The sequence below is a fragment of the Heloderma suspectum genome, chromosome 1 (genome assembly GCF_057233095.1).
Source record: "Heloderma suspectum isolate Gila_16-S chromosome 1, 16-S_ref, whole genome shotgun sequence".
In the NCBI taxonomy this organism is placed as follows: Eukaryota; Metazoa; Chordata; class Lepidosauria; order Squamata; family Helodermatidae; genus Heloderma; species Heloderma suspectum.
This window is the reverse complement of record NC_139458.1, coordinates 16005517-16018697: the sequence shown is the minus strand read 5'-3', so window position 1 is coordinate 16018697 and position 13181 is coordinate 16005517. Positions and strand designations below refer to the sequence as shown.

General features: G+C 44.8%; 1 protein-coding gene across 2 annotated transcripts in view; it reads right to left on the bottom strand.

Moving 5' to 3' along the window:
• Nucleotides 1–13181, bottom strand: part of MTHFD1 (methylenetetrahydrofolate dehydrogenase, cyclohydrolase and formyltetrahydrofolate synthetase 1) — a 98953-nt gene that overhangs the window by 27824 nt on the left and 57948 nt on the right. For both annotated transcript variants that reach the window (XM_084836901.1, XM_084836894.1), the window contains exons 21-22: nt 10160–10299; nt 7876–7917 (exon numbers count right to left, since the gene is read on the bottom strand). In XM_084836901.1, coding sequence (XP_084693027.1) covers nt 7876–7917; nt 10160–10299 — 182 coding nt within the window. The remainder of the gene's footprint in view (nt 1–7875; nt 7918–10159; nt 10300–13181) is intronic.

Below are 13181 nucleotides of genomic sequence, written 5' to 3'. Positions count from 1 at the left end.
GACAACCTGGAGAGGATTCAGAGGAGGGCAACGAAGATGATCAGGGGACTGGAGACAAAGCCCTATGAAGAGAGACTGAAAGAACTGGGCATGTTTAGCCTTGAGAAGAGAAGACTGAGGGGAGATATGATAGCGCTCTTCAAGTCCTTGAAAGGTTGTCACAGAGAGGAAGGCCAGGATCTCTTCTCGATCATCCCAGAGTGCAGAACATGGAATAACGGGCTCAAGTTACAGGAAGCCAGATTCCAGCTGAACATCAGGAGAAACGTCCTGACTGTTAGAGTAATACGACAATGGAAGCAATGACCTAGGGAGGTGGTGGGCTCTCCCACACTGGAGGCATTCAAGATGAGGCTGGACAGCCATCTGCCAGGGATGCTCTGACTTGGATTCCTGCAATGAGCAGGGGGTTGGACTCAGTGGTCTTGTAGGCCCCTTCCAACCTTACTGTTCTATGAGTCTATGATTCTATGACCTTCAAGAGGAAGTTTAGCCCTACAGTTTTATATATCTGTATCGCTATTTGCAGGTCATTGTCAGTAGGTTATTTCATGCTTGGTGTCAGTTGTGTTTTCATGTTGTATTGTTCGTTGATGAAATAATTAAAACCTCAAAACTCACCCTCAATGTAATAAATATTACAAGACAAGCCCTTGGCAGCATTTTATTTAAGATAGCTTTTTAAATTATAGTGTATGTTTGTGTTTGCAGAAAGGTGTATTTACACACACAAACACACACACACGTTTGATTTCCTCTTAGTTTCAAATCAAGAATGATTCCAACAGAGATTTCATTTCCTATTTCACCACAATTTATTTATGATAATATTTTTATACTGCTTAACATATCAAAACCCTAAGCAGTCCCCCATATCTCAACTGGCTGTACTTTATCCTGCACCCTGTACTTCCAAAACACTACAAAGATACCCCACTTTTCAATAAGACTCTTATTTCCTGCCTGCATTTTCTAATTCTAATAATATTTGTATATTTTAACATAAAAACCATATCTCACACCCACAGCATCTACCCTCCCAGAGAATGGGTGTCTTTTTATTTCCATTTCTGATCGCTATTCTGGCTGCTGTTAACATGTGTGTAATCATTTCTGTATCCTCTTGGTTAACCTGAGCTTTCACATTATCAAACAGAATAACCTATGGATGAAGCATTGTATTATATTTGGTCAGTCTTGCAAGATTATCCAAAATCATTTCCTAAATCAGTTTTATCTTTTGTTGTTGTTGTTGTTGTTGTTCAGTCGTTCAGTTGTGTCCGACTCTTCGTGACCGTGCAATACCGCTTCTACGCAACTGCAGCTGTAAAATCTATAATCCAATCCTAAATATATGTGATTTATAGCACTATACATGTCTACTCAAAAGCAAGTCCTATTGAGCTTACTGAGGCTTACTCAGTGGTTAAGTGGGTATGGGAATGCAATCTTGGGGCACAATCCTATGCAGGTTTAGACAGAAAAAATGCCTATAATTGGCTGGGGAATGCTGGGAATTGTAGGACTTTTTTCTGCCTAAACATGCATAGGATTGCACCTTTAATCTGTAAGGTATTAAAGCGCTGTCTGAATGTACATTCATAAAGCTTTTTAAACATTTAAACATAAAACCTTTGAGTGGATTGTCTCCCACAGCCATTTCCAGGATTCCTCTGAGATCTCCCAGAGAACTCTGAAGGTATTTTTATATTGCCTTTCAATAAAATCCCCAGAGCAGTTTATATAAAAAGAAAATTAAAAACCCCAATTAAAATAGAAAGTAAAAAACAATCCAAAGTGTCATAAAAATGCAAGAACTAACCCCCCCCCCACAGTAAGATCTTAAAATGCTATGTTTTTTTTAAAAAAAATCAGCAGGAAGGATTAAAGTTATATATAAAAACTAGGCCTGGGAAGATAGAAAGGGTCTCTGCCTAGGGCAAAAAGGCAACAAAGCATCCTGAAGAGCACCAGGTTTGCTGATAGAAATCTTACAAATAAGTTAAGGGTGCAATCTTATGCATGTTTAGATGGAAAAAAGTCCTACAACGCTCAGCATGCCCCAGCCAGCCATGCTGGCTGGGGCATACTGGGAGGTGTAGGACCTTTTTTGGTCTAAACATGCATAGGATTGCACGCTAATTAAATTAAAGCCAGAAGGTGTCAAGCTCTTCCTCATGCCTTCCTGGTGCCTTTGGCATAGTTATCATGCTAGTTTTTCAGAAGCTAATCAGTACAAAGTCTCTTTATCCCACTCAGTATTTCTGAACTGTTCGACCACATGGCCTTGAACCTTTAGTCCCAATCTGCCGTTTTGCTGCTCAGTTTTTACTCCACTCCCAGGCACTTAATTAATTTTAAAATGCACACATACAGCAGCAAAAAGGTTACAGAGGGAATAGCTATTAGCATGAAAAAGCAAGCACTTGAACTTGAAAAAGCAAGCACTTGAGGAGGACCTGTGGAAGAAAAGGCAGGCTTGGAATGACGGGTAGGTCGATTACAGTAACAGAGAATATTGCAAGCCAAAGTGTCAGTATAAAAATGAAACATTACAGCTTAGGTTAGGAGGCATGGTCTTGGCAACTGGAAAAGGCTACACATGCAACCACACACACCCCATAAATTTTGTGCACTGACAAGAGCTGCATGTGCTACTTTGCCCTGAATGGTCATGCTCAGGTTAACTTGAACCCAGAGAGTAGGGACGGGAGATACACACTGACAAAGCTACAACACAATCTCTTAACATTTAAATAATTACGTTTCCTTTGGAGTTTTGAGGCATAGTCTTTTCAGGATGAATTTTCTCACCTTTTTGGCTACCTCTGGCAGCTTGAGTCATTCATCTGTTCTAGCTTGCATTCAGTATCAAAGTGACCCGGCATTACAACGTCAACTGAGTACATAATGGAGTAGCAGAACTGCACACATACCCATCCATGCTCTCCCGCCAATGGGGGCATGCTGCTACAGTTAAATGTGATGTATGCACATACATTCACAGAATCATAGAATACTAGGGTTGGAAGGGGCCTACAAGACCGTCGAGTCCAACCCCCTTCTCAATGCTGGAATCCAAGTCAGAGCATCCCCGACAGATGGCTGTCCAGCCTCACCTTGAATGCCTCCAGTGTGGGAGAGCCCACCACCTCCCTAGGTCATTGCTTCCATTGTCATATTGCTCTAACAGTCAGGAGGTTTCTCCTGATGTTCAGCCGGACTCTGGCTTCCTGTCACTTGAGTCCAGTATTCCGTGTCCTGCAGTCTGGGATGATCGAGAAGAGATCCTGGCCTTCCTCTCTGTGACAACCTTTCAAGGACTTGAAGAGCACTATCCTATCTCCCCTCAGTCTTCTGAAGGCTAAACATGTCCAGCCCTTTCAGTCTCTCTTCATAGGGCTTTGTTTCCAGTCCCCTGATCATCTTTGTTGCCCTCCTCTGAACCCTCTCCAGGTTGTCTGCATCCGTCTTAAAGTGTGGACACAGTACTCCAGATGAGGCCTAACCAGTGCAGAGTAGAGGGGAACTAGTACTTCATGTGATTTGGAAGCTATGCTTCTATTAATGCAGCCCAAAAGAGCATTGGCCTTTTTTGCAGCCACATCACATTGTTGGCTCACATTCAGCTTGTGATCGACAACAATTCCAACATCCTTCTCGCTTGTAGTGTGGTTGAGCCACGTATCCGCCATCTTGTAACTGTGCATTTGGTTTCCTTTTCCTAGGTGCAGAACTTGGCATTTATCCCTATTCAATGTCATTCTGTTTTTTTCAGCCCAGCACTCCAGTCTATCAAGATCACTTTGAATTCTGTTTCTGTCTTCCAAGGTATTAACTATCCCGCCCAATTCTGTGTCATCTGCAAATCTGATCAGCATTCCCTTCACCTCCTCCTCCAAGTCATTAATACAAATGTTGAAGAGCACTGAGCCCAGGACTGAGCCCTGCGATACCCCACTCATTACCTCTATCCAGTTGGAGAAGACCCCATTGATAAGCACTCTTTGAGTCCGATTCTGAAGCCAACTGTGGATCCACCTGAAAGTTGTTTCATCTAGCCACTTTGAGCTAGTTTGCTCATCAGGATATCATGGGGCACTTTGTCAAAAGCTTTGCTGAAGTCGAGGTATATGATGTCCACAGCATTCCCACAGTCCACAAGGGAGGTGACCTGATCCAAAAAATGAGATCAGATTCATCTGGCAGGATTTATTCTTGACAAATCCATGTTGGCTTCAAATCATCACTGCATTGTTTTCAAGGTGCTTACAGATGGATTGCTTTATCATCTGCTCCAGAATTTTCCCAGGGATTGATGTCAGACTGACTGGTCTGTAGTTCCCAGGTTCCTTCTTTGTGCCCTTTTTGAGGATAGGGACAACATTAGCCCTCCTCCAGTCATCTGGCACCCGTCCTCCATGACTGCTCAAAGAGAATAGACGGTGGTTCTGCCAGTTCTTCTGCCAGTTCCTTTATTACTCTAGGATGCAGTTCATCTGGCCCTGGAGATTTGAACTCATTCAAAGTCATTAGGTGTTCCTTGACTATATGCCTATTGATCTCAAGCTGCACTCCTGCCCCTTCAGCCTGTACTTCGTCTTTGCCAGGGGGGGTCATAGACCCTCTCTGGGGAGAAGACTGAGCATTTGGTTAAAACGTGTGCATTTTTTAAGCAGTTCCAAAGACTGAGCCAAAGTAGGAATTGAGCACATCTGCCTTTACTTTGTCATCTGTTATCATTTTGCCATCCTTATTTAATAGTTGAACCGCCATTTCTTTCCTCTGTCTTTTTACTATGCACGTATCTGAAGAAAGCCTTTTTGTTGCTTTTAGCATCCCTCGCTAGCCTCAGCTCGTTCTCAGCTTTAGCCTTCCTGATGCCATCCCTGCAATTCTGTGCTACCTGCCTGTACTCTTTCTTTGTTGCTTGTCCTTCCTTCCACTTCCTATATGTGTCCTTTTTTGTTTTCAGCTCATCTCTAAGCTTTTTGTGAAACCACATTGGCTTCTTCTGTTGTCTTCCCTTTTCTTCTTGTGGGAATTGTTTGTAATTGTGCCTTGAGAATTTCCTTTTTTAAAAACTCCCACCCATCTTGGACTCCTTTTCTCAGTAGGGTAGCTTACCTTAGGACCATACTTATCCTTTTTCTGAGTTTATTAAAATCGGCTTTCCTGAAATCCAGGGTACGCGCTTGTCTACACTCGGCTTTTGCTTCCTTTAGAACCATGAACTCAAGTATGTCGCTTTCCCCCAGAGTTCTTGTAACTGCTACTTTATCTACTCAGTCATCTCTGTTGGTTAGGATCAAGCCAAGGATAGCCAATCCTCTAGTTCCTTCCTCTACTTTCTGTAGACTTGCCACACAAGTCCGGAATTTCTTGGAGAATTCTTGGAGAATGTTTTGCAGAATTTGTCTCCCAACAAATATCGGGGAAATTGAAGTCCCCCATTACTACTGCATCATGCTTCCTTGAAACATGGGCTATTTGCTTTTCAAAAGTTTCATCCTCGTCTTCTCCTTGACTGGGTGGCCAGTAGTAGACTCCAACCACCATGTTCCTTTTATTCTTTGCTCCATTTATTTTAACCCAGATGCTCTCGATGGGCTACCAAGCTCATCCTACTGTATTTCTGTGCAGAGATACGTATTTTTAACATATAGTGCAACTCCACCTCCCTTTCTGTTCTTCCCGTTCTTTTTGAACAAGTTATATCCTTCAACTGCTGTACTCCAGTCATGAGAGTCATCCCACCAAGTCTCAGTTACACCTATCAAGTCATAATTTCTCTCCTGTATTAAGAGTTCAAGTTCGTTCTGTTTGTTTCCCATACTCTGGGCATTAGTATATAGACATCGAAGACCATGTGCTTCATAGTCTGGTTTTCTTCCTACATGTTTGTGAAGACTATTATTGGTAGCTATTAGAGCTGTTCTCATTGCTACAGCCCAGTTCAGATGCCACACAATCTCAGGCTGATAAACCACAGCTTATCTGCACAAAAATGAGCTGTGTGCTTGCTTGCATGCTCCCTCCTCACCCCTCCTCTTGTGCGCTAAGCTTCCACACTTCTATCTTGGTTTGTTAAACCACAGAACCTCTGGCCCGTGGATGTTTCCATCCACCCCAGGGAGGCTTTGGCTGCCTGTGCAGGCCCCACTCACTCCCACTCCTCTCAGTTTTCTATGATGTCCAAATCTGGAAACATGTGCTTTTATCACCGCTTTCACAGTTGAGTTTATAAGCAGCACTTAAACCCAATGGTGCAGTGAAGTTATTTTAGACCCCGGACTTAATGGTTGTTAGACAGCCATGTGCAAAGCACACTTCAGTTGTGAAGCAAACAACTAACATTTCTCTCCCTCCCCCCATCCCCACCCACCATTCCATACTTTATAACTGCTTCTACGTTCCTTTAGGGATGTATGAGAAATTCATTTCAGTTCATCTTTTATCAGGCTTTACACAGTTCGCTCCTTCCGGACCAAACACGGACTCGGACGCAAGCTAGAGTCAAAGTCCGTACAGTTCTAAGCTTGCAATGTGACTTGCGGATGAGAACAAATGTGTTTGACAGTATGCGCACATCAGAAAAAATGTGCACATTTGAAAAATGAGCACAAATACACTTTAATCAATGGGAGAAGAATGTGTACATTTCAAAGATGCACACAACTGATGAACGCATTTGGGAAAATATGCATGAAAATACGTACAGATTTTCATGCAAGAAGGAAAAAACGAAGTTTGCAACCTGATAAGGATTTGGGTTGGAACGAGCTTTGAGACGGAATTCAGAAAACTTGGGCAAGCACGAGTTTTGGTGATTCACATATCCCTACACTCCTTAGATGTTAGAACAATAAAACTGTTTGCCTGATTAAAAATAAAATACCCTGTCCATGTGCAGTTTTGTATTTTAAACTCACTTAAATCATAGCACCATCGTGGCTACAAGAATAAAATGGAGCTTGCTTCTGCTGTCCTCATCATCTGCTGCTCTGTGGGTGCGCCCTGCGCCATGAGGGCCTCGACTTTGGCACCGAGGTCCAGCCCTAGCTGCACCACTGCTTAAACCACAGTTTCCTAGTTCGAACATCATGGGAAACTGTGGTTTAACAAGCCAGGATAGAAGTGCCAAAGTCGGGCCCATGAGAGGAGGGAGCACGTGAGGTAGAATCCAACTAAAACCCTACTTAGAGTAGATCAGTTAAAATGAATGGGACAAGGTGGTCATGACTAACTTAAGTCCCATTCATTTCAATGGGTTTACTCTAAGTAGGACTTTAGTTGGCGTCTACTCATGGTTTTTTCTCAGGCTGATAAACCACGGTTTGCCAGCCAAAGAACATGACGTCTGAATGAGGCTTATGAGTCCTGGCTCAAAACTCACAATCTGCATTCCTCAAAATGGGGAAAGGAGCTACCACTCTGCAACTGAGCAACAGTCCCTCCTCAAAGGCCATGATACCTTATGATTTCCCAGCCCAGAATCAGAATGTCTGAACCAGGCTTATCAGTCCTGGCCCCAAATATACCAAGTTTATTCCTCAAAAATGAGGAAGGGAGATAGCGCTTTTCAGGACGAGTGTCAGCAGAATGTCTGCATATACCCTGCACTTAGACAACACAGTGTATGCATGGTGCTGAGGCTGCCTCGTGCCTTCTTCTGGCAGGTGGATGGATGTTCAAGAGGTTTACTTTCTCTGGTCACAGAGCCACAGCAATGAAAAAAGCAACATACCCAGCACCTCAAGGAAAAAGGGAATCTCTGTCAGGCCGAGAATGGGCCATTCCTTTGGCTCAGACGAGTGCATGCCACTACATCAGGAAATCAGGGAATAATAAATAGGATCAGTAAGTCATTGTTACCTCTTCGGTGTATTCTTTTGGTAAGGGAACTCCAGCTGTGACCTGCAAAGAGTAGGAACGGGAGACTTAAGGTGGGGAGGGACACTCTCTTTGTACCCTCAATTTCATTTCCAAAACGGACGTGTATTGGCGAGTCTCTGTATGGGTTTGTGAGAGAAGAGGAATTCCTTTGCAACAGAGGTAGGCAAACGTGTTGAGCCCATGGGCACGTTAGGCTGTTTGAGAAACTGTTCTGGGCACCCCCATAAAATGGCTGCCACAGGGAGGGGTGGCTCGTCACAAAGGACAAGCAACCTGCCCAAAAGACTCAGTACAAGGCAGAGGCAGGATCCAAGCCCCAACACAGAAAACAGCTCCTTTTAACCCACAATTTTCTGCACCAACAGAAACCTGTTTCTCAGAAGGCAAAACTTTCTCTCTCTCTCTCCCCCTCCCTCTCTCTGCCAGCCAACTCATTCTCTTTTTCTCTCTCACCACGGATCACCACATATACACATATGCACGCTCTCTCTCTCTCTCTCTGTCTCTCTCTCACACACACACACACACACACACACTCATCCCACATACTGATCATCCACATAAATATGTCATTCCCTTCTCCTTCTCATGGTCACACTCACTCTCTTTCAGGATCCTTTAAAAAAAAAAAAAACCCTCTCCTGGATCATCCCTAAAACTTTTCTCTCTCCCTCTGCAGGGAGAGAGAAAAGTTTTTCTCTCTTTTTTTCTCTGCAGCCACCTGCCATCTTCATTTCCTAAGAATGTCTCTGAGCCCCAGGTGCGACCCAGAGACATTCATGAGAAATGAAGATGGCAATGGCTGGAGGCCCTCACTTCACTTTGAAAAGATCCCAGCTGCTGATTGGAAATGTTTTTAATTTTTTAAAAATTGGGAAGGGAGGACGGGCACCGAGGAAGGTGCCCATGGGTATCATGTTTCCTGCTTCACAAGGACATGAGGTCATGAATTTTAGCCCAGCTCTGTGTGTGTGCGTGCGCACGTGCGTGTGTGCCCAACAGCTTGGCACCTATTAACACAATGAACCAAGCAGCAACCGTTTCCCTCTGACGAATTGCAAAGAGTACTTTACAACCTCCAGGGATGTATCATTACCTTTCAGCACAAGGTCCGGAGACCAGAGAGGAGATACATTGTGAAGACACAGTCACCAGCAGCATACAAAAGATCTCATTAGCAAAAGATCAGTGGGCAAGGTTGAGGAAATTCTACCTCCCCCTGCAGACTCGAACAATTTGCAGAGGGTGGGGAGGACTCATTTACAGAGATCCCATGATCGTAAACCCTGGTAAGGCAGGGCTTGCATTCGTAGAATCTCTGTAAGCATGTTCAGCTGAATGCACTTACAGAGCCCCTTACAGCCAGGTGTGCAGGGACATAGCCTATGAGTGTGCTCATGTTCCCCTCCCCACTTTGGCCCTACATGCAAGAAAGCGAAAAGGAGGGACATCAGAATACACACTGCAAGTTAAAAGTGCAATGCCTTCATGAAATTTACCATCACTATTGTATTTATGAAGCTGGGTCCCCCCCCCCCAATTTGAAATAAAATATAAGCAGCCATTTACTGATATAAAAATAAAGGGAAGAGGAAGAGAGGAAGTAGTATGATGGATAGCAAGGGATGAGGAGAGAAATCCAAGCAAAGGGGGCAGGAAAAAGGAACCTGGGGCGTAAGCAGAGATTTGAGAGGACCTAAGAGCAATGGGGCAAAGCACCGCAAAAGCCTGTGAGGCTACCATCTTCATATGTTAAGGGCAGGCTGGAAAGGCACCTCTCAAGGATGCTTTAGGCATATACAGCCTATGGAATCAGCTGTTCCTGGATGATCCCCCCAATATCCTTTCACATTCTGACTCTATAACTAGGTATGTACAAGATGCTAACCCACACTCAGTGGTTGAGTGTGGGGTGTTGTTGTACCATGCATTGTTTGTTGAATTGTGGGTTAGCATGTTGTCTGAACCCAGGACATTTTCCGCAGGGTGGCTTGTTAACCATGCAGTGTGGCTTATTTTTCTTGAACAAGCCACCTTGAGAACCCATGGTTTGTTGTTGGGTTGTTCAGGGTGGATAACAAGCCACCCTGCATAGTTAACAAGCCACCCTGTGGAAAATGTCCTGGGTTCAGACAACAAGCTAACCCACAGTTCAACAACAACCCACACTCAACCACTGAGTGTGGGTTAGCGTGTTGTGTGAACAGCCCAATGACCTCACAACTGGGCTTCGGACTTCTCTGTTGCCAAGGCCAGCACTCACCGTGGGCCCTCCGCCATGCATTTTCAGAGCTCGGACAGTGGCAACCAAGACCACCACATGGGGCTGCAGACCAGAATACCGGCACTTGATGTCAAAGAACTTTTCCATGCCAATATCTGCCCCGAAACCGGCTTCCGTCACTGCAGGCAGAACAGACAGAGAAATTCATGATTATGCACCATCTCCTTTCTTTTCGCACAGTGTATTATTATTATTGTTGTTATTCTGATTCTATCCCCCTACTTTACCTGAAGACTCAGGGGAATTTACATGGTAAAAACAAAAAGGCCTAAGAATTGCATCAGCCAAATGACACTATGGAACTGCTTAAAAAATGCACACGTTTTAACCAAATGCTCAAAGAAGCTCAGCGAGGTTGAAAACAGGGGGCTTCACCCCTCCTCTTCTTCCCCCGTTTATACAACTCTAGCAGCAGCTCTCTATGGCCAGCGCTAACCACAAGCAGCAGCTAGAAACTGGGGGAGACAGAGCAGTGATACTGCAAGTAACAGGGCAGACCTGGAAGGCAAGCTTGCAAACCCTGCACCTCCCATCTCCCGGCACCCTCGAGACTATGGATGGAAGGGACCATCCTTCCCTGGACGTAATCACCTCCATAGGCAGGAGCGTGGCCAGAACACGCCCAGTTTACTCCCAGGATGGCTAACTCTTTGGTGGCCATCCAAAGTGAGACGGAGATACGAGACAGGAAGCTGCCTTATACTGACTCAGACCCCTGGTCCATCTAGCCGGTATTGGGCTAAAGGACCAGGTTCGTAGTCTGGGGTGCTCTTGGACCCTGAACTGTCACTTGAGGCACAGGTGAACTCAGTGGCACGGAGCACTTTTTATCAGCGTAGGCTGGTATACCAACTACGCCCTTATCTGGGCAGAGACAGCCTCGCTACAGTTCTCCATGCTCTGATAACTTCTCGTCTGGATTACTGCAATGCGTTACACATGGGGCTGCCTTTGAAAACGGTCCGGAAACTTCAGCTGGTCCAAAATAGGGCAGCAAGATTGTTAACAGGGACTGGCCTGCGAGCTCATATTACGCCAGTACTTTTCCAGCTGCACTGGCTGCCGGTCCATTTCTGGGCTTGATTCAAAGTGCTGGTGTTAACATTCAAAGCCATAAACGGCTTGGGGCCAGGTTATCTGGAGGATCGCCTCCTCCCATATGTGCCTGCCCGGACCTTAAGATCATCTTCAGTGGCCCTCCTCCGTGAGTCCCTGCCAAAGGAAGTGAGGCGGATGGCTACTAGGAGGAGGGCCTTTTCTGCTGTGGCATCCCAGCTGTGGAATGACCTCCCTAGTGAGGTTTGCCTGGCACCTACATTGTATTCCTTCTGGTGCCAGGTGAAGACTTTTTTTTATTTTCCCAGGCATTTTAGCTTTCTAGACTTTTAGCTTTGCTGTTTTAAATCTGTCTTTTAAATCTCTGCATTGCTGCTAGGTTTTACTCTGGTTTTACTCTGGTTGTATTGCTATATTGTGGTTTTAACGTTTTCATGTTTTTATATTTTATATTGTTTTACTGTGTGCTTTTTGGTTTTAATTTTTGTGAACCGCCCAGAGCTTCAGTTATTGGGCAGTATAGAAATGAAATGAGTGAATGAATGAATGAATGAATAAATAAATATTGTCAACAGTGGCCCTCCAGGTTTCAGGCAGGATTCCTTCCCACCCCCACCTGCAGATGCCAGGGATTGAACCTGCGACCTTCTGCTTTCAAAGATGGTGCTCTACCACTGAGCTATGGCCCCTTGGGCAATCGGCTTGCTCCAGCTAGCATGGTATCAAGGCCTGAGGACCCCAAGGAAGAAAGTGGGCCTCCAGGAGAAAGGCACAGGAGGGCAGGCCCCACAATTCCTTATTTCCCACAAAAAACTGTCATTAACCCATGACCTCTCTCTCCCCTGCCTGACTACCTACAGCATCTGTTATGCTTTATTTCAGGGGAGTGCAGACGTCTCATGCTTGCGGGATCTACTTGGCAACTCGATAGTACCCCAGATCCACCAACTGGAGCCAGGTGCAAAAGACACATTCTTAGAATTGAAGAACAGGGTTCCACTGAGCACAGGAATTTGTTTTGAGTACTAGAACGGAGCTGAGCTCAAAGTCCTTCCACACAGAAATCCATTCCTGATTACTCCAAGTTTTCTTTATTTCAGCAGGCCAATTTTGGGCGGGGTGGAGAAGCGAGATGTTTTTGTTGTTGCTACTGTTAAAACAATTGGAATTTGGAAACCCTTGCCAATCTACTGCAAATTGCCCAGAGAGCTACTGGTAGGCCCCAAACTACCTTCTGTCCACCCCTGTTTTATTTGACTCCCTGTCCCAAGGGAGACATTGCCTCCGTTGTCTTCCCTAGTTCAGTTACTTTGCACATTAAGCCTCATTACACACAAATGCATGCAAGTTCTCTTTTCAGGAACAGGAGGCAAAAACATCAGAAGAGGCCTACTGGATCAGACCAAATGACTTTCCCTCTTGCTCATGGTAGCCAGCCGGATGCTTCTAGGAAGCCCACAAACATGGAGGTTCCATATAGCCCTCATGGCTAATGGCTGTTGAAAGACCTACCCTCCACAAATTTACCTTTCCCCCTTTTAAAGCCACTTAACACTGCAGCCTAGACGGCTACCCCAGATGCACTTTTCATTGTAGAATTTACACCAAAGTAAACCTACAACATTGTCCTCTCATGACATTGTTGTTTTCTGTCACCTAATGTCCCCAAATTTCAGCCTCTTATCATATTCCCTCTGGAAAAAAAAACCCTCGACGTGGGGCATAACATATCCCAAGAATCTATTGATTTTGCCAGTGAGGTGTCTTTATATCCTCAAAACCAGGCAACACACCTGGAGTATAAACATGCCACACGGATTTTCCAAACAAAACTGGTTTAGACAAGGAGGCTTAACTACTCCAGGTGTCAGTAGTGGCACAAACCAGAGGATTTCATTGGGGAACATTTACCTCACAGAAATGTAAAGTGTTATGAGGTAGAAAA